General features: G+C 39.3%; 2 protein-coding genes across 2 annotated transcripts in view; one reads left to right on the plus strand and one right to left on the minus strand.

The window, feature by feature from the left end:
* The window catches only part of MCUB (mitochondrial calcium uniporter dominant negative subunit beta), an 86,424-nt gene extending 82,702 nt beyond the window's left edge, over nt 1-3,722 (plus strand). The window contains exons 6-8 of the mRNA XM_033106063.1: nt 770-973; nt 1,554-1,670; nt 3,122-3,722. Coding sequence (XP_032961954.1) covers nt 770-973; nt 1,554-1,670; nt 3,122-3,199 — 399 coding nt within the window. The 3' untranslated portion in view covers nt 3,200-3,722. The remainder of the gene's footprint in view (nt 1-769; nt 974-1,553; nt 1,671-3,121) is intronic.
* Nucleotides 3,723-8,354: 4,632 nt separating this feature from the next.
* On the minus strand, nt 8,355-21,451 carry CASP6 (caspase 6). The gene is made up of 7 exons (XM_033106060.1): nt 21,006-21,451; nt 17,651-17,693; nt 16,979-17,125; nt 16,165-16,241; nt 13,950-14,125; nt 10,263-10,422; nt 8,355-8,980 (listed from the first exon to the last, which is right to left on the minus strand). The coding sequence occupies exons 1-7, from the start codon at nt 21,292-21,294 to the stop codon at nt 8,742-8,744; spliced, it is 1,131 nt and encodes a 376-aa protein (XP_032961951.1). The 5' UTR covers nt 21,295-21,451; the 3' UTR covers nt 8,355-8,741.
* Nucleotides 21,452-21,804: the final 353 nt, after the last annotated feature.

Consider the following 21,804-nt stretch of genomic DNA (forward strand, 5'->3'; position numbering starts at 1 on the left):
GTGGTGGAAAAATAAATAACTTCGGGGAAAAGTAGAGCAGGAGTCTGTTTGTTTTAATTTAAGGGAAAAAACTACATCTTTTAAACCTGTGATCCCATTTGTGATTTTTAAATATGAGTAGGTGTACGTGTATCTTTGTATATGAATAGAAAGTTTCTGAAGATAAAAGAAACTTTTAATATTAACTATCTCTTAGGATACTTAGGGGATGCCTGAGAAAAAGACTTTTATTTGATTTGTTGGATTGTGTACCTACATTTTTTTCTTTACTTTTTGGAGAGTTTCTGATATATTTACTTCTATTAAGATTTAAACAATGAAAAAGGTGGCCAATGGAAAGTTTTCCTCCCACTGCCCTCCCAATACCATATCCTCACACCTGTCAACCATTTCAGATTTTCTTTATCTATGTATAGATGCAAATATGTTGTATTATTTTTCCTTTTTTCAGAAAAGGGCATGGGCTATTACACATTGTTTTCACCTTTTTTCACTAACAGTATACAGACATATCTCATTTTATTTCTCTTTATTGAGCTTCACAGATATTGCTTTTTTTTGTTGTTGTTGCAAATTGAAGGTAAGCCCCTCCACCAGTAAAAAGATTATGATTCGTTGAAGGCTTAGATGATGGTTAGCACTTTTTAGCAATAAAGTTTTTTTTTTAATTAAGGTACGTACATTGTTTTTTCGTAAATCTACTGCCAGTGTGCATTACTTTTGTTCCTTTTCTTCTTGTAAACTGAACTAACAGTATTTTTTTTCTCAGATGAAAGCTACAATCGAAGCTCGCTCAGAATCCAAAACCAGTGGACTCCTGTGGGGTGGATTAGCGCTGCTGTCAGTTCAGGGTGGGGCGCTGGCATGGCTTACCTGGTGGGTGTACTCCTGGGATATCATGGAACCAGTTACATACTTCATCACATTTGCAAACTCCATGGTCTTTTTTGCATATTTTCTTGTCACTCGACAGGTGAGTAATTTGTTAGGAAAATGGAAGTTAGAATGTCTTGTGCAAAGAATTCCTTATACAAATTATGTAATGAGCAATAAGCCTTTCTATTTACTGAATTACTGCTATATGGGTTTTTATAAGCTGGTTTGTTGTTTTTTCATGAGGATGGAGATTATATACAGCACAGAGAAACTATATATAACCTCTATATAAATAAATAGTACAACGCACAAATTCCTCCGCTGAGATAAACACATCAAATTTATGTTCTGTGCCTTCATTTATAGAAAAAAATTGAATTTGTATTGCAAAACACCTAGTAACTTTAGCTTTTCTCATGATTATTTTGCTAAAATTCTCCATTTCCCTTTTTCTCCCTTCTATCCCAGTGTATGTGATTTCTTTTCCCAGCTTGCTCACTTTCGAAAGGAGCATCTATCTAAAACGAGACTAAATATTTTACTTGTGTTGCCTTATACTTCCTCCAATGGCCACTACAAATACCGTACTCATCTGCCTTCCTTTGCTTTCGTGTTGCTAAGGCTTTCTTGTGGAGGCATAATGTTCATTTAAAACGTATTCTGTTTTTTTTTTTTAGGATTATACTTACTCAGCTATTAAGAGTAGGCAGTTTCTTCACTTCTTTCACAAGAAATCAAAGCGACAGCATTTTGATGTGGTGCAATACAACAAGTTAAAAGAAGATCTTGCTAAGGTACTGTATTACAACACAACATCTTATAGCTGGTCTTGTTTGGGAGCCGGAACTTAGTGTCAGGGAAATACAGTTGGGGCTTGTCCTCACATGTTAAATCTTCCGGTATTGGGGTTTGTTTAGTGAAACAGTTGACTTGTCTGAAATTTATCCTAGTTTCATATCCTGCAGTTTCATTGTCTTCTATATGAGAAATGTCTGTGTGAAAATGTCTTAAATGACTTTGAGATAGTAAAATAGTAGTTGTCAATAGAAATCTATTTCTAAGTGAGTGTATTTTTAAAGAAAGCAGTCCAATAGCAAGCTTATTTGCAGATTTGTAACTATTAAGAACATAAAAGAAAGTAGAATTTCAGGAAGGTGAATAGTGTGATAAAAAATTTCAAGCTCTCTTAAGGCATTGCAAGTTTCTTCTCCTTGAAAATACAAGAATAAATATGGTATTCCTCATTTAATAATTTCCATCTTTCATATGAGACAGTGGAGGTGCTTAATGTCATACTGTTAGAAAGTGGGGAAACCAGGATATGAACCCAAAAGTTTGTCTCCAGATCCTGTGCTGTTAAGCACTTTCTCACAATCTGTTTCTTAGGCAGCTTTTATCTCTGGCCTCCCATTGGACTCCTTAGCTTGTTCAGATGTTGACTTCTCAAAATATAACTAGATTTTTTATTCTTCTTAGTAATTTTACTAAAAAGTTTTGGTAAAAATAGCTTCCATTGGGAATGGCCGGTTAATTCAGTTGGTTAGAGCTTGGCACTGATAATACCAAGGTTGCCGGTTCGATCCCCGCATGGGCCACTGTGAGCTGCGTACTCCTTAAAAAAAAAAAAAAAAAAAATCTTCCATTGCTCAATGAATGCTCACTTAAGAGCCAGTAATCAATTATATCCTTTGTTACCTGTACCTTCTAAACTACCCTTTCTTAACAAAATAAACGATATTACTAAAATTAAATTTGTAAACCAAAAATTGGAGTTAAAGAGCCTTGAATTTTTTTATTATTATTATTACATATAATCACTACTTAGGAAATAGATAACGATGCTTTCTGTGGAAACTTTTACATTTGAATAATCCAATCCAAGAAGGCTAAGGAATGTTCTTCCAACTAGGTTATAGCACTGGGCTTTAAGACTTAAAGTAGCACTCAATGAAGTATTTTTTTAAGGTAATAAAGTTGAGAAAATAAGGGAAGCTGACAGGTCATAGAGTTTTGTTTTGAATATGAACTGGAAACACAATTATAAAGTGGAAGACTAACGTAACAGGAACTATAAGGATGTATTAGAAACCTTAAACTCACCTTTTAAGAAAGGATCCACATAAATTGAAATATTATAGACGTTTGTCACTAGTAGTTTAGTATATGTGTTGACATTCCTCTCCAGCAGCCATACTGATATGTTTTAGTGCTCTGATCAGGGACTTTTTCTTTTCCCCTCTGACAGACTAAAGAATCCCTGAACGAGGTGCGCCGCTCTCTCTATTTGCCAACGCAAGTAGAGGAACTCAATGAAAAGAATTAATTCTACATTTTTAAATGTCACTGAATTTTTCCATTATGTGTTGATTTTGCAACTTGGAAACTGGAACTTTTTGAGTCCCATAGTTCATTTGAATTTTTCTGTTTCAGTCTGTTGTTATTAAAAAAAAAAATGCTCGCAAAACACAGGTATTCTTGGGAGTTCTCACTTGAAATTTTTTGGTTTTTGGATTTTCACGACTTGTTGAGGTTTAACACTGAAAGGAGTTTGGATGCGTCCATCAAAATCAAAGTGTCTGCTGCTGCAGTTTGGCCTTTAGACTATGAATCCTCATCAGCTGTCCTGTGTTCATTCCCTATGAGGAGGTGAAATGGTCAGTGTGCTTGGCATTCACTTTCGTTCTTAAGCTTTATTTAGAATCATCTTGTCATTAATTTCTTTTTAAAAATGTATTTATTATAGTTTACATACAATATTATATTAGTTTCAGGTGTACAACGTAATGATTCAATATACACCTTATGAAGTGATCACCACAATAAGTCTAGTAACCATCTGTCACTGTACATTAATTTCTTTGTAAATACATAGTAGTTGGAAGATTTTTATCATTAAATATAGCTAAAATTATTATAAAATATTTTAAATGTTTCATTTTAACTAATACTTATGGAGATATATACTATTTATCATATGTTGTCAAATACTATTCTAAGCACTTTACATATATATTATGTAACCCTACGAGGTAGCTGTTTTTTAATCCCAATTTAATAATAAGGAAACTGAAGCTTAGCGAGTTTAATTAGCCGCAGTACACATAGGTAGAAGATTTAAGCATCTACTCATAGTAGGTCATAAATTTTTGTAAATTTACAACTAATGGTATTTAATCTATTATCCAGGATTTCACTGTTTGACACATGTATTACCCTGATATCAGAGATTTGCTTCAAACAAACAGCTCTCAGTGTTTTCAGTGTATATCTTTCAATCAAATCCGATTCAGACTTTCCACACCTTAACTAGAAAAACAACAGTGATCACTTGCATTTGTATCAATATCTCTGAAACAAGGAGATTCTGAATTAGCAATATATTAGTGTTTTATTACTAAGCTATGAATATTCACGTATATATTTTTATAATGAATATCACCACATTAAGTATAATGACAACTGAAAAGGGTTCCCAGACCCAATTCGTGTGCACGCGCACATTTCCCCACACCGAAAAGCAATTCTCTGAAGCTAGCATAGTGTCTGAGAATTCAGCTCAGTTTGGACACTGTTGACCTGGAGATAGAATGAGATTCTGCAGGTAAAACGCTGAGTCTTACGAGACTGCCTTCCATTTCAGATGCCAGTCGCAAGCCCAGGTTGTCACCTGTGCTTCTGACCAACCAGCTATAAATCAGAGGTTCTGCAAACCCCTCCTCAGGTTACACTAATTTGCTAGAGCTGCTCACAGAACTCAGGAAAAACTATCTACTCATTAAATCACCGATGATTTATTACAAAGAATATTAAAGAATATGAATCAACAGTCAGATGAAGAGATACATGGGATGAGGTCTCAACAAAAGAGCTCTGTCCTCGTGGAATTTGGAGCCCAGCATGTGGCAGGCACATGGGAGTTCTGCTTCCCCACCGTGGAAGCTCTCCCAAAAAAGCCAACTAGCTCTCCTCCTGGGTTTGTATGGAGGCTCCTTGGCATAGTCATAATTGACTACGTCATTGCCATTGGTGATTGAACTCAACCTCCAGCCCCTCTCCCCTCACAGGAGGTCAGAGGTGGGACTGAAAGCTTCAAATCTCAAACCACACGGTTCTGGCAGCCAGCTGCCACCCTTGGGTGGGATCTAGAACTTAACTCATTAGTATAACAAAAGGTGCCTTTATCAATTTCTACACTTAGAAAATTCTAAGGGTTCTGGGAGCTGTGAGGATGAAGACCAAATAAATATAACTTGCAATATTGCAATAAGCCCTGAGTACATGTTCTGCCTTTAAGGAACTCTATACCCAAGAAGAGACAAAACCATCAATACAATAAAAAGGAAGAGAAACCAGTTGGGAAAGGTGGGCCTTGCCTTTTGGGTGGAATTTGGAAAGAGGGAGGGCTTTTCAGTCAGGGAGAATACAATGGGGTGGGAGGAGTCCCAAAGCAGATCTTGGCTGTGTATTGGGGGGATATTTCTCTAACTACAGCAGAGGACATACAATGAAAAGTTGACTTCTTGAAACAAAGTGGAACTGGGAGGATGGGGTCAGATAATGGAAGCAAGATGCTGGGTTTAACATAGAAAAGAGTAAATCCAGTGTGGGATAGAAAAATGTAGGCTTTGGGGTCGGGCAAATTCTGCCACTTACTAGTTGGAGACACTAGGCAATTAACCTGACTAGTTCAGGGGAGGCCAGCACGGCAGGCCCTACAAACTCAGAGACTGAAATTAACTGGAGGATGGTCTAAACATAAAAATTCCTCATTAAAAGTGTGTCATGGTGGGCAGTCACACCCTGGGCCTGTAGCTTTCTTGACAAAGGTCAGTATTTACCTTAAGTAAGGCTGTCTATTGTCTTTTTGCATCTAAGATAACATACCCTTGGAATGTCAATAATCCCTCCCAGCCCACCCCACCCCACCCCACCCCTCAGGGCACAACACAGGGCCCAAGACCACAGCACCCCACCCCCACTGTTATCTTGTTCCCTCAGACCATCTCTGTGCTATGTTTAGTATTACTGTGCACTCACCAATGTAAAAAGTGTCTCTCAATTTTACTTTTTATCCAATATGAGAGTCCTCTCCCCCCACCTTGCTTTCTCCCACTTCCTTAATCTATCCAATGGATTTCATGTAACCCTCATGTCTCCTCCTTTGATTCTAATGTATAAAACAAGCTGCAAAACTGCCATTCTCTGGAGCATTTTCTTAATCTGAGATTTTGCTTCCCAGCAATTGTTGTCAGTTTGGTTCAAATAAACTCATTAAAATTCTCTACAGGTTTGGATGGTTTTTTTTATGTTGAAACCATTGACCTTCATGAGAATAAAGTATTTTGAACATGTCTAACCCAAGGCAGATACCCTACAAATGTCACACCCGAATGTAAGTCCAGGAGAACGGGGATTGTTTGCTTTGTTCCCTGATGCATCCCTCCCAGTGGCAAGAATAATGCCTGGTCCATACTAGGTACCCAAGAAAGACAGGGGTAAGGCCCGTGGTGTTTTCAGGTATAGTGCTGGAGAGAGTCTAGACTAAAAGTGGAAAGGATGGCTTCTGAATTCTTGCAAACAGTCTAAAGGAAAATTGGAAAGATGGGATGGACTAGAGCAGGAGTTGGCAAACTAATACCTGTACCTGTTTCTGTAAATAAAGTTTTACTGAAACACAACAGTGCTCACTTATGTATTGACTGGCTGTTTCCTTTGCCCTGTAGTAGCAGTGTTGACTAGTTGCAATAGACGGTATGGCCTGCAAAACCTGAAATATTTACTCTCTGGCTCTTTACAGAAAAATTTTGATTACCCCGAACAAGAATATGAGACAATTATCAAAGAATAAGTCTATATTTTCAGGACTTAAGAAAATTAGTCATGTGAAAAATGAATTAATTTTTAGTAAAGATAGCATTCTTTGATTTCTATCTTCCTACTTCACAGAATAAAATAATTTTTATTCGTCAGACAAGCTGTGGGTAAGTCACATTGTATTTTACGACAGGTGAAACTGATTTCTGATACTGCAGCCACAACAGCTCAGTGATAATAGGCCAGACACTGACCTTTTTAATATTTAAAATGTAGTTTCTCCAAATAGCACATCATTTATGTTAAAACTTTATAGACTAGTTATTTAAAAACATAAACAGCATATGCTTTTTCTATTCATATTCCAAGTTTTAAGTCTACAGGGATTGGAACCAAAATTAAAGGAATCCAAACACACTACATGTTAATTTTATTACAAAAGGATTCTTATTCTGAGACAACTACCGTGTTTCCCCAAAAATAAGACCTAGCCGGACAATCAGCTCTAATGCATCTTTTGGAGCAAAAATTAATATAATACCCAGTCTTATATGTTTATGTTATAGTAAAATAAGACCAGGTCTTATAGTAAAATAAGATGGGGTTTTAATTTTTGCTCCAAAGGATGCATTAGAACTGATTGTCCGGCTAGGTCTTATTTTCTGGGAAACAGGGTATTTCATACAGGATTCAGTTGTGCCCCCATTGCTTCCACAGACTCAGATTTGATGGCAATTTGATGCCTAGGTATGTAGGTACCAATGTCACTGCTTCTGAACAAAAAGATTTTTTTAAATAAACTCTTTGGTCACACTCAAGGGAAACAAAATGTGTTTTATTTGTTTTGTTTTGTTTTAGAGCTTTTTAATAATACTAGCTTATTTCTCTTAGGTAACCAGAATTGTATAATGTTTGCCTAGAAGGCCAGCCAATGTTCATCAGGTGAACTGAGGGGCGTTTTATAGTCATTAGCTCTTGAAAGGAGAAGCATGGCAATGGCAACACCTGTGGTAAGGAGTTAAAGGAAGTAAGAAGTTCACCTGACAGTGAAGGCCCTGTTGTGACCATAAAACAAGGTTATGAATGTCCCACCAACTGCAGCACATGGCTGGCACGTTTTTTGAACTGCAGGTGAAACAATAATATGCAAACTATTGCTTTTGAACTAGCAACTCACAAGTTCAGTTACGAAAAGTCCAAACATGTAACCATCTTCAGCCTCTGGCAGGTTATTAACAAAACAGTATTACTCAAATTTTGTATATCATATTAGTAAGAATTGAACCTTAAAAGTAACATCTATCCCATTAACAGGATGGTCTGTGAGTGGGAATGATGACTACTGGACAATATATAGTAACTTAACATGGAAGATATTGACAGAATCAAATTTTGCAAATACTTAGCCCATAGTAAGTAAGAATTGATTGTTCTATATTTCTTCCTTAGAATGCCATATAACACTTTTTAAGGCTCATTTAAGTGAGAGTTAAAGTCCTATACAAAAGGGTAATTCATATGTAGATAAATTTATATGACCAACAAACAAGTCTATAAAATTACATAATGAATAAAAATGCAAATTAGAAAAATTTGGTAAAACATGAATTTCAAGTATTTTATTAAGGGAAAACTATCAGGTTGGTGCAAAAGTAATTGCGCTTTAAAAGGTTAAAAATAATTGCAAAAACTGCAATTACGTTTGCACCAATTTAATAATTCTTGAGTTTCAAAAACCTTAAAAACATTATAAACTTTTATTTAAAAAATTCACAAAATACAAATTAAATCAGCCAGATATTTTGAGTAACCTTACAAATTATAAAAATCAACTACTACAAATGTTTGTGGATTTTTATAGATATTCCCTGAGGATTTAATTTCTACATATATCAAATCCCCTTCACTATGTCCAATATGAACTATTTACTTAAAAGTTCTCATTAAACCTTAAAACATTTTAAATTGCTGTACCATAAGCTTCAATCTAATGATATTTATATAAAAAGAAGGGAAATCCATTTTGAATACAAATACATAAAACAGCCCTATCATTTATATTTTGGAGAGAAGTACAGCTTTTTAGTTAGCATGGAGGCAAAGCAAGGGACCTGCTTCTTTCCAATTGCACTTCGGTCTTTGCAAAAGTCCACTCGGCGCTGAGAAACTTTCCTGTTCACCAATGTGAGGAGCTCTGTGAACTCCAAAGATGAGCCGAATTTCCTGAGCATCTCACACAAATCTTGAATGTACCATGAACCGTTCACAGTTTCCCGATGAGAGTAATAACCTACAAAAGATAGGAAAAAGGACACTGAAGTTTTCTGGCTTTCAGTTATTAGGACTGAAAAACACCTTTATAATTCATTGTTACAGAAATATTCTCCAAAATCCTTGGGGAAGACTAAGATGTGTCCATGATACAGTTTTTACATGTTTCTCTGTTGACTATTCTCATGTGGGAAAGGGATTAATTCTATATAATTCTATAAAAATGGGGCTAATTGTGAGGTATGATCAAACAATACAGTGAATGCTTAAATTAAAAAATTTTATTACCGTAAAAGACATATTGCCTTTTATCTGTCTAAATATACTCCCTCTCGCTTCAAAACACTTATCTCGACGTTCTTGCCACTTTCTGAAACAGTTCTGGAAGTCCTATCTTGTCTACTTCATCCTCCATCGTAGCAATACTTTGTGTCACATATCACATCTGGCATACGGCAATTGCTGTCAAAAACATTATGGTGTGTCCTCACTGGATCTGGCACCATGTGACTTCTGCCTCTTCCCCACAGTCAAAATGACCATGAAAGGTAAACGTTTTGAATCGATTCAGGACATGGAGGCAGCCATGATTGCACAACTAAACACACAAAAGAGGACTTCCAGAACTACTTCAGAAGGTGGCAAGAACAATGGGATAAGTGTGTTCGAAGCGTGGGGGACTATTTTGAGTGGGTTTAATGGCAATGTGCCTTTCACTGTAATAAATTTTTTAAAATTTAAACATTTGCTGTATTTTTTGATCACACCTCACATATGTAATTTCCTCTATTATCTAAAAGTTCCCAAGATGGTAGGTTGGTGCAAAAGTAATTGCGGTTTTTGCAATTTTTAACCTTTTAAACTGCAATTACTTTTGCACCAACCTAATAGTAGCCAGGCGATGATTTTGAGACAAGAGATTAGAAAGAAGAAAAACATAAAATTACTGCAAAAGAAAAGAACAATCGTCATCAAATATTTGTCAGCAAAGCTTCCCATGAATATGACAATGACACTATCACCAGGAGTAACTGACAGCAGGCTGCTAATATTCTATATAATTAGACTTAAAGCTTTAGACTTTTAGTTCTCAGGGATGATTTTTCCATATGGTATTTTACAATGTCATGTATCACTTTGTGCTATGTGATCAAAGAAATCCACTCTAGGCCTGTGAGCTTCAGGACTAACTAAATCACTGTGTCCCAATAGAAAGATAGGATCCAAATCAAGCCAAGGTGAAACTTACAGGAACTTAGCCAGGAAAGCCAATTCTATATTTGTATTAAACACAGACACACCTTCTGCAACAGAGTAACACATGAGGAAGTCTGCTCCAGCAGGCAGTGTGTAAACTGAGGCCGCATCCACCTGGGTGACATTGGCATCCGGCCTGGCTGTCTTATGATCCACTACATCCAAAGGAATGACTGGCACATCATGCTGGTTCCCCCGACATGCCTACGAGACAAGGAAGAAAACCACCTCCTTTACTTATCTCCTCTTTTCTTCCCAATGCTTAATGTTTACAGCGGATGTGTAATTCAGTACCCCTTCATGTCAACCTCAACAGAAGCCACTATATAGGTACTTCCAAAACAAGGCTCTCAGGTTCAGAGCAGACTAAAGCTGACAGTTGTTTCCCTACTTAAGTTTTCTTTTGGTTAATGTTTTTTAAAAATTGGCATCTTCAACTATACACTAAATTATGTTGATTGAAAGGTATGCTATAGAGAAGAAAGCTGCTGTGGTTTAAAAATTCCTAGATTAACTACACCACGGTGCCAAGAGTCATCCTTTTACAAGCTATAGTTTTTGCCTAAATGTTTCTATTTAATCAGATAATATGTTCCCAGATCAGGTTTCGCTTGCCTACCTGCTGCCATATACTGTTAAGGTTCAAAATGACACCACCTGACCTGAGAAGACAGCTATTAATATGCCTTCTTCCTTTTGCTCCTACTTGAAAGTGAAGTCTCACATTCCTATCCACTAATTCTGACTCACACAAAGGCTAACATTAATTTCTACTCTTAAATGACTATTATGGGCTCTATTTTGTTCTTCCCCTCCCAAAATTTATATGTTGAAGTCCTAACCCCCGTACCTCAAATGTGACTGTATTTGGAGATACGGTCTTTAAAGAAGTACTTAAGGTAAAATGAGGTCATATGAATGGGCCCTACTCCACTATGACTGGAGTCCTTATAAGAAGAGATTAGGAAAGCCATTGCAGTGCACTGGGCTCCATAGAGACAGTGCCGGGGCAAGTGCGAGTCGGACGGGCACTGGGCGACTGTGCGCGCTGAGGAAAAATAATTAAACCTGGGCAAAGGAGATCCTAAGAAGCCGAGAGGCAGAACGTCATCATGTACATTCTTTGTGCGAACCTGCCGGGAGGAGCACAAGAAGAAACACCCAGATGCTTCAGTCCATCTCTCAGAGTTTTCTAAGAAGTGCTCAGAGAGGGGGAAGACCACGTCTGCTAATGAAAAAGGAAAATTTGAAGACATGGCAAAGGCGGACAAGGCCCGTTATGAAAGAAATGAAAACTTACATCCCTCCTAAAGGGGAAGCAAAAAAGAAGTTTAAGGATCCCAATGCACCCAAGAGGCCTCCTTCAGCCTTTCTCTTGTTCTGAGTTTCGCACAGAACTCAAAGGAGAGCATCCTGGCCTACCCGTTTGCAAAGAAGCTGGGAGAGATGTGGAATGACACTTGCAGATGACACGCAGCCTTGAGAAAAAGGCTGCTGAGCTGAAGGAAAAATACGAAAAGGATATTGCTGCATACCGAGCTGAAGGAAAGCCTGATGCGGCACAAAAGGGAGTTGTCAAGGCTGAAAAGAGCAAGAAAAAGAAGAAAGAGAAGGAGAACAAGGAAGATGAGGAGAAAGATGAAGAAGATGATGATGAATAAGTTGGTTCTAGCGCAGTTTTTTCCTTCTTGTTGATAAAGCATTTAACCCCCTGTACACAACTCACTCCTTTTAAAGAAAAAAACTGAAATATAAGGCTGTGTAAGATTTGTTTTTAAACTGTAATGTCTTTTTTTATATAGTGACCACACTACTGAATGTGTCTTTAGATAGCCCTGTCCTGGTGGTATTTTCAATAGCCACTAACCTTTGCCTGGTACAGTACGGGGGTTGTAAATTGGCATGGAAATTTAAAGCCGGTCCTTGGTGCACAGCACAAATTAGTTATATATGGGGATGGTAGTTTTTTTCATCTTCAGTTGTCTCTGATGCAACTTATACAAAATAATTGTTGTTCTGTTAACTGAATACCACTCTGTAATTGCAAAAAGAAATTGCAGCTGTTTTGTTAACATACTGAATGCTTCTAAGTAAATACAATTTTTTTTAATTAGTAAAAAAAAGAAGAAGAAGAAGAAGAAGAGATTAGGACACAGATACAAAGGAAAGACCATGAAAAGAGAGGGATAGGACAGTCACTCGTCTACAAGCCAGAGAGAGAGGCCTAAGTAGAAATCAACTCAGGTAACACCTTGATCTCAGACTTTTCTAGAACTGTAAGAAAATAAGTTTCTGTTGTTTAAGCCACCCAGTCTGTGGACTTTGTTCTGGCAGCCCTAGTAAGTGCAATACACTGACCTAACAGATCCTGTTTTAGTATTGTAAATGCAGCCATCGATTATGAAATAGTTAAAGAATTATAAAGTTTAAAAAGAGTCCTGAGTGATTTCAAAATTATCAGATAAACAGAAGACCCCTAATATCCTATTTTTACAAGGAGATTTTAATCTTATTTAGAAGCATCAGTCTTATTTTCAGACCTTGTTTTCCACCGTCTTCCTAAATATCATGTAGAATACCTGGAACTTGATGCCATCAATTGCAGTGACAGGAGCTGGCCTTTCCCTGAGGGGCTTGCCATGTGCTAGGCACTATTCTAAGTTTCTCATTTGTTAGGCCGGGTCATTTTATCCTCACAACCACGCCATGAGGCAGATGAAATTTTATCCCCATCTCACAGATGAAAAATCTGAGGCATAGAGAAATCAAATAACTTGGTGAAATATTTTCCTCCTTTGTGGCTATCATCTCATAGGAGCTCATTCATTATTTCCAATTCTCTTGTCGTTGACAGTGCTGGCCCCTCCCTTTGTCACGAAGCAATCAATCATCTTGTCATTTTTCTACTTCTTTGGGCCATCCTCGGCAGCGTCTTTCCTCTGCTCATTCCTCACTGGTGTCCCTCAGTCGCGTTTTACATTCACTTTTCAGGCTATACTTGACATGGGGAAACCCATCGCTCCCATCACCATCCGTCGCCTCATTACTCCCACGTTTGTGTCTCCAACACTTAGGTTCTAGACCTGTACCTCCAACTGCATTTCCCACAGACACCCCAATGCAGTTGTCCAAACAAGAAACCAGGGAATCATGCGTAACTTCTTTTCTTATAGACCCCCTACTTCCCTCCCCTTAAGGCTCTAGGTCAGGAAGGAGTATGTGGTCTCTTCCTCCAAACCATTCATGGAAATACAGGAATTCTCTTCTCTGTTCGAAATCCTTATTGATGTACTAAATGACGTTCGTTATTCAGGCCAAAAAATATTTTTACCCCTAATACCAATTTGGTGGGGGACAGCATCTTGCTTCAAGGGAGACTGGAAGGATGAGGGAAGCTAGGACTAGAATTTTTTATGCCTCCACCCTTCCCACTGGTTTACAGGCTCAACAGCTCCCAGAGAACCTAACCAGCCTGGGCCACGGAGTAGCACATTGGTGATTTTGAGTCATTTCAAATATCAATCCAAGTAATAAAGACACCAAGAATCTTTATTCTTTTTATGTTAAAAATTACTATTACTAATTCAAATTGCAACTCTGATTGGCTAGAATTCAAAAAGGGCCTTTCCAGTTACCGGAGAAAGTTACTTTCAAAATTGGCTTTAGTTCTTTATAATCACATACACAGACCCTGGGCTTTATAATTGAGATTATAACATTATCAGTCTTACCTGAATGATAAATATTTTGGGTTTTCCAACCAGGCTCTGACACTTGTCTCCTTTGAACAAGCCAGTCAATGTCTGAATTTCAATTTTGGCGTCATATGCATAAATGTGACTGCCTTCACCATGACTCAGGAAGACACACAAAAAGCAATCGGCATCGACATGGCTAGAGGTTGATGCTATAAAGGCCCCCAAAAGTTCATATAAAAGTGAAAATAAGATGCTTATTAGCTACATATAACAATTCAATTTACTAATGCTGGAATAAAGTTACATAATACGTATGATTGAGGGAGAAAATTTGTTATTCTTATAGTAAATATAAAATGTCTGTAATGAAACACAACTTATTTAAGTCTATAATCAAACAATTTATCCCATATTGTATCTGATTAAAAATCAAAATTATTGAAGTTCAAAATAATAGAATTTGGACAGATTTCATTCATTTTTCTAAACCAGACAATGACATGTAAAACACAAAGGGATTATTATGGGAAACCGCCTTCAAGATCCGTCATTTTGGCATTAAAAGTTCTCTGCATCAGCAGACCGGAGAGGCCCAGAACCTACAACCCTCTTTTTGTTTGCACCTCCAGTGAGTACAGCACCTTCAATATGTCTACAGCACTTGGTGCTTCCAAGACTATTAAGACATGAGATGGATGTCCTCCAAAGCTTATGAGCAAGCAAAGTAGAAAACCCGGTAAACAGCCAGTTAAAATGATTTCCAGATTAAAGAAGAGCTCTAGTATGGAGGTTCCTCAAAAATTAAAAAAAAAAAAAATACCATATGATTCAGCAATTCCATGTCTGAGTATTTATCTGAAGAAAAACACAAACGTGAAAAGATTTGTGCACCCCCATGTTCATGCAGCATTATTTACAAGTCTAGATATATAAACAACCTAAGTGTCCATCAATGAATGAATGGCTAAAGAAATTGTGATTGGAGCGGACAGTTGGCTCAGTTGGTTAGAGCGTGGTGCTCTGAACAACAAGGTTGCCAGTTCGATCCCCACATGGGCCACTGTGAGCTGTGCCCTCCACAACTAGATTGAAACAACTACGTGACTTGGAGCTGATGGGTCCAGGAAAACCAAACTTAAAATAAATAAAAGATTTTTTTTTAAAAAATTGTGATACACAAAATGGCACAGACGGAATAATATTCAGCAATAAAAAAGAATGAAATCTGGCCATCTGCAACAACATGGATGGACCGCATTGAGGGAATTATGCTAAGTAAAATAAGTCAGAGAAAGACAAATACTGTTATGATCTCACTTAAATGTGGAATCTAAAACAACCAACCAACCAAACAAACAAACAAAAAACCAAAACTCAGACACAGAGAACAGATTGATGGTTGACAGAGGGGAGAGGAGGGTGGGCAAAATGGGTGAAAGGAGTCAAAGGTACAAACTTCCAGTTATAAAATAAGTATGTCATGGGGATGCAGTGTACAGCATGGGAATAGTAGTTAATAATACTGTACTGTATATTTGAAAGTTGCTAAAAGAGTAAATCCTCTCTTAGGATTAATTTTTAAAGAAAAAAGTCCTCATCACAAGAAAAAAATGTTTTGTAATTTTGTATGGTGAAGGATGGTAACTAGACTTTTGATTATTTTGGAATGTACACAAATATTGAATCATGTATATCTGAAACTAATGTTATATGTCAATCATACCTAAAAAAAAGCTCTGAAGAAAGTTTAAGTTATATACATATTATAATAGTCCATTGGCAAATGACTTAAGAATCCATGGATGGCATGCAGTGATTACTGTGATAAACGTACCTGCTGCATAATGATGTAGAAATTACGAGACAATGTATGTAAATCAACAGTATCTTGAAGCCAATAAAAAAGTTGGGTATGGAAGGAGTCAATTAAAAAATGACTGTCCAGCATCTATAGTGTTTGCATTTTAGACTTTTAATTGTAAATGAAAAGGTCATTTCATTCACTTCTAGAGTAATAGACTGTAACTAGTGGTATGCTAAACATAAACTTGAGGCATAATACTTTGCAAGGGGCTCTTAAATGTGGTGGGTAACATATAAGCAGAGAGGCACAACCAAAACCTATAACCCATGCCAAGTTAACTTATAAAGACTTTTTACAACACAGTTCATTATTTGGATCTGTCTTTACAGGTAGGATAATTAAAGTACTCAGTCCCATCAGAAGAAGGATAGGAAAACTACTTACCCTCATGAATCGTGAGCAGTAATTCTTCTGCTTTAAGATCATCAAAGCATTTCACTTCAAATCCTAGATCTAAAAACCTGGTGATAGATTAATTGAATATTAGCTTATGAGCTATTCAAAGTTGTCACATACCTTATTTTAACTGAGGAATCTATATACATTTTGACATGTAAAATGACTTTTCTTTAGGGGGAAAGAAAAATATGACGATGATTTTCCCTGATCACCCACGGTAGGAAAGGATTTACTTGTAATAACTGATTCAAGTTAAAATACTGCTGTCTACTATGCAAATACAGGTGACCCTTGAACAACACAGGGTTGAACTGTGAGAGTCCACTTATATGTGGATTTTTTAAAAAAAATACCTGCACTGTTTATGATCACCATCAGTCCACGGATGCGGAGGGCTGACTACATCCATTGATCTATGACATTCTATACATGGGACTTAAGCATCCATGGATTTTGGTATCTGTGGGGGTCCTGGAACCAATCCCCTGTGGATACTGAGGGACAACTTAAGTTTTGGGGGCATCAAATTTACATGTGGATTTCTGATTATGCACAGGGTTGGCACCCCTAACCCGGGTTGTTCAAGTATCAACTGTATATTTGTAACAATGCAAAGCCTGCTAACATTTAATAGTACAGGGTTAGGAAGAAAACAGGCACGTTCTTAAGGGAGGCTGTGCCCAACTGAGGCTCACCCTCCCAATATTCTTGCTCTGTTATTTCATTGGTGGGGACAAGGTTTCATAAGTAGTTGTCACTTAAGTATCTTATCACCTTGACATGTAGATAAAACTACTACCTGCGCTTAAGATTGTCTCTGTCTGCACTGGTGCCCCGCCTTTCTGGCAGTGTTAAGTGCCAGAAGAACCTCTCGTGATTGAAGATTAAAGCAATTCCTCTCCTCTTATGGTCCATTTTGTACTTTTCTGCTGGATCAAGTATTTCACTGTTAATGAAAAGTTTAAAAAAAACAATCACTTTAAGTCACATTAAACAGTGAGCTCCTCCAAGCCCAAGGTCAATGTGCAGGGCAGGCAAAAGTCTGCTGCTTTGTCCTCTGCCAAATTGACAGGCCACTGGTGTGCCCTGCGAAAGCCTCCTGGCCATACCAGTAAGGAAAGTCCGGAATATTTCTGTACCAATTGGTAAACAGCGCCCATCATGAGTACCCACCCCCGATCCATCTGCCTGGGTGTCTTTCCTTCTCCTAACATCCAGCACCCAAGGACAATGGTCTGGCCCAGGCCAGGCTCCAGCTCTGGGGCCCATGCCACATCCACTGTTAAACATTTTGAACATCACTCTAGGTCCTTTCACAACCAGAGACAGAAACTGCATCTCTTCAAATGCTAAAACCAGACATACTCGGTTCTATTTTCTACTGCCAAGGTCCCTTTCTTGCTTTGATTTCTATAGTCTAATTATAACTACCAAAGGAAGAGACCTTTATTAGAAAAGAGCACATTTTTACCTGCTAGAGAAGGCATCTGTTTCTGTCATGTTTTGTTCCTCACCTGTAAAAAAAAAAAAAAGGTTGATTTTTGTTAATTAATTTACTTTTTGACTTATGGTAGTGGAACACAGCAGAAACTCCCATACAACTTTGACGTCCACACTCTAAGATTCTTCTGTTTTGGTTAGTTTAAAAGTATACGAAAAGGATGGTAAGGGAAAAGGAAGGGAAACCGCTTAATATAATAATAAACAAATGAAATATAAATTAATAACTCAATTCTTTGTCATCCCCAACTCTTACCTGCAAAATAGCAAAGAATATTATAAAGAGAAATGGAGAAAATATTACATAAACGCATTAATTGCAAAATATGCTCAAGTGACAGTTCTGTGATTATGGAACTCAAATGAAATATTGCTTTGTTTTACAGAAAATGTGTTTGCAAATATTCTCTGAAACAGAAGGAATTAAGTCATATAGAACGAAACACAGTATGTGATTAATACTGGATTACCCTACGACCCCGAAGAGGTTGAAGTTTGGGTGGAGGAAGGGAAGGGGCAGCGCAAAGGCTTAGATTTTGGATCTCCTGATTGACACATTTGTGTTTATAACCCTATAATGGAGACCCTCTGCTCCCAACCAGTGATCAGACTTCTCCACCCTCTGGACACCTTTTCACTGAATCCCTCTCCACTCCCTAGAAGAGTGCTGTGCAATCGGACTTTCTGTGGGGATGGAATTGTTCTATACCTGTGCTTTTGCTGTCTCACAACAGCCACTGGCCACATGTGGCTCTTGAGCACCTGAAATATGGACAGTGTAACCGAGGAACTCAATTTTTAATTTTATTTAATTTCAATTAATTTAAGTAACCACATGGGGCCAGTGGCTTCTGTATTGTAGAGCACAATGAGTCCAGCATCTTTTACAATAAGGACCCATGTGCCCATGAATGTTTTCACCTGACTAACTTAACCGCTTAAAGAGGAGAAAGTAACGAGTAAACAGAAATAAAAACAGTACAGCAAGATGCACCTCTAAATTGAGGTCTTTGAGGAAGCACCACAGGCTCCAAAGCACAGACTCCTCCCTACCCATCACCTCCTAGCCAAGAGGGATGTGTTCCTCCTCTCCTCAGTCTCTCCCTCACACCTGATTGTTCTACCCTCTCTGTCTCCTCAGACAAAATCCACCCTGGGAGTGGGGTGGGTTGGGGAATCCTAAATTCCAATACTGTCCTGGAGTTGATAAATTTTACTCAGGTTCCGAGAAAATAATACACCATGATTGCCCGTCACTGTAAGCTGTATGTACCAAGCAGACAAGCTTTCAGGAAGGGTGCATTTTAAAAAGGATTATACTGCATGAATACCAATAAATTGGCCAAGAGGGTAAACGGCTTTGTTGATTTGGAGAAAATAAATTTTAATGAAGGAGATACCCTGCATTAACAGATGTATAGATTCCTGTTGATAAGCACCTATTTATCAAAAACGGGTCTGTTGTTAAACCTGACTCTTGGTATTCGACCATTGTGAAGCCAGGAGCAGACACCACCTCAAAAGCCATCTTGTACCTTGTATACCCGCAAGCTTGTATTTGCCATAGGCCTGGAGAAACCGCCTGGAATGTAGGAACCATCTTATCCTAAAAGCCATCTTGTCTTGCTTTGTACCTTGTACCTGCTGGCTTGTGTTCGTCTCTTAGGGACTTATGATCAGCGGGCCTGGGGGGGGGGGCATGGTCACACCCCCAAAACCCTTTGTTGCCAGACAATGCAACGAAAAGCCCCTGAAGCACTGAAGGGGACCAGTCTCCTTTACTCCCCTCCCCCCCCCATTAACTCCATACCCCTTTTTGCTCCGGGAGATTATGGTCTTTTCTAGCCGGACCTCCCGCAGCTCACACACAGGCAGTAAATTCTAATAGACCAATTATGGCCTCCCCTTGACTCCTTCCTCCAGCTAACACTTGGTCTCTTCACACTTCTCCTTTGTACCCACCATCTCTTTGCTCCTTAAACTAGTTTAATTTTTACAAAACAAATCATTCCTTTTTTTCTCGTCACCTTAATTTGATATCTCTCCAGATAATCCTACCAGCTCCCATTTGTTGATGCCCTGGCCCTTTAGCTATATTACTTTCTGTCACTCAGCTCCACAGCTCCATGAGGCCGGAGAAAGTGCACCAGCCTTGTCCAAGGTCAGCGCAGTAGTGTTGGGACTGAAAGCCAGGTCCACCTATGGATTCCAGTCTGCACTCTGTCACCATGCTAAACCCTCTCCTACGTGAGAGAGACCAGCTTCTTTCTAAAGTAAGTGTTCATTTCTTCAAATTTCTACAGCATCCACTGTCACTGTCTTTATTCACTACAGTATCTAAGAAAATTTACCCATACTACCTATCAACAATCTATTTCATTATCCTATCTGAGTAACCCACGTCAGCCTAGAACACACTGGAAAAGGGATAGAATGGAGAAAGACAAGAAAGGGAGCACACAGGAAAAGGAACTTGACCAAAAGAATGGAGGGGGAAGTGCGCTGCCTAGGGGTTGGGCATCCTGGATCCCTGCTGCGGTTTCCCATCCCCCGCCACTGGTTCCAAAACGGAAATGGCCACTGGACCCAGGGCAAGGCTGCTCCCTGATCGATCGTGACTCTACATTTTGGCCCTGGGGCAACGCTTGTTCTGTGCATCAAGAATAAAAAGCTCTGAAATAAAGGCATTATGCACAGACTGCTAGCACTTCAACTCTGAAAAACAAAAAAAAATTAAAGCCAGGCTCGGGAGTTTCTCAATCTAATTAAGCGACAGGAAAGAACATTCTAAAGTACACGTGTAGCAAGTTGCTTTATTTTGTAGAGAAAAGTTGCTGTGGTTTCAACCCAAACACACAAACAGTTGCAGGTTTCCTGGAGGCAGGACGATCCTGGGCTGCATAACCGCGGAGGCCCGGCTTTATCTCCACGTTCAGTCTGGGCACCCCAGGGGCCGGCCGGTCATGCTTCCATTATTATGACTGCATGCAACCACTTCTTTAACTTTTTACTTAGAAGTGGGAAAACAAAACCAGATTCAACTTGTAAAAGTCAACTTTCCATGACCAGGTGCAGTGGGAAACCCGGACCCGCCGGGCCACCTGTCAACGTTTACGTGGCCCGACGCCTGGAAGGAATTCACCTCCGGAGGACAAAGGCGGCGGCGGGACCGCCAGGCGGCGGCGGCAGGTCCCGCGTTGTTTACCTGGACTGAGAGATACGCTGCCCCCACCGCACCTGAGCGCTTCCCTCCAGAACCCGCAACTTCCTGGGCCGCCCGGCAAAGCTGGCGGAACCCGCGTCCCGCGCCCTCGCCATCCCCCTACCTGCAGGGACAGCCCCGTGGGGCCCCGGCGCCGAGCTCATCGCGACCCAGCGCAACACTACCGCCCAGGGCGCCTCCGCTTCCTGGAGCAGAAGCCGCAGCGCCCGCCCCTTCCTCCGCACAGTGAGGGCGCCTTCCTTCTCTAAGCTTGCGGGTCCAGAGCGCCCTGAGAAGGACACAGTCTTAGTCGCCTGGTACCTGGCGATACGGACACGCCCTCGGGAAATGCCAGCTGCCACCCCGAGGACACGGGCGGCCCGGGTAAGAGCCCGCAGGCAACCAAAGACCATCTGCGGTGAGCTGACGCTCGCTCAATCCCGCCCCAAACGTTTGCACTTCCCCACTTGCTCAAAAGTTAAGGATTGTGTGTGTTGTCTTCCTGTTTCACGTGTAGTCTTCTTCCCAGTGCGAGTTACTTTGTAGGACTTGTACAATTTGTTTTAAACAGTCAGTTTGCTCTTTTTGTGTAGGGAATTCAGGCCAAAGTTAACTGGAGGCAACGGCAGGATTTTCAAGTCTGGCTTTCGTAGGGAGAGCTTGTGCAAAGTTGACATAAGTGGAGTTATTTTAAAATAGAGGCAGAGCAGCCATTCCAGAGGAACTGCTTGCACCTGAACCTTTGCAGTGTTTGAACTGGGTAAATTCACCTTTGGAGTGGGCCAGGCAACGTTGCTTTACTCACAACTGTTTGTAAAGAGATAAAGACCAACTGGAACTTGAAGCAATCAGTTGGGAGGGCTTATGGGAGCAGCTAGGGTTTATGGAAATTTCTTGCAGTCCACTTAATCCCCAGAACCCTA

Source organism: Rhinolophus ferrumequinum, chromosome 5 (assembly GCF_004115265.2).
Source record: "Rhinolophus ferrumequinum isolate MPI-CBG mRhiFer1 chromosome 5, mRhiFer1_v1.p, whole genome shotgun sequence".
In the NCBI taxonomy this organism is placed as follows: Eukaryota; Metazoa; Chordata; class Mammalia; order Chiroptera; family Rhinolophidae; genus Rhinolophus; species Rhinolophus ferrumequinum.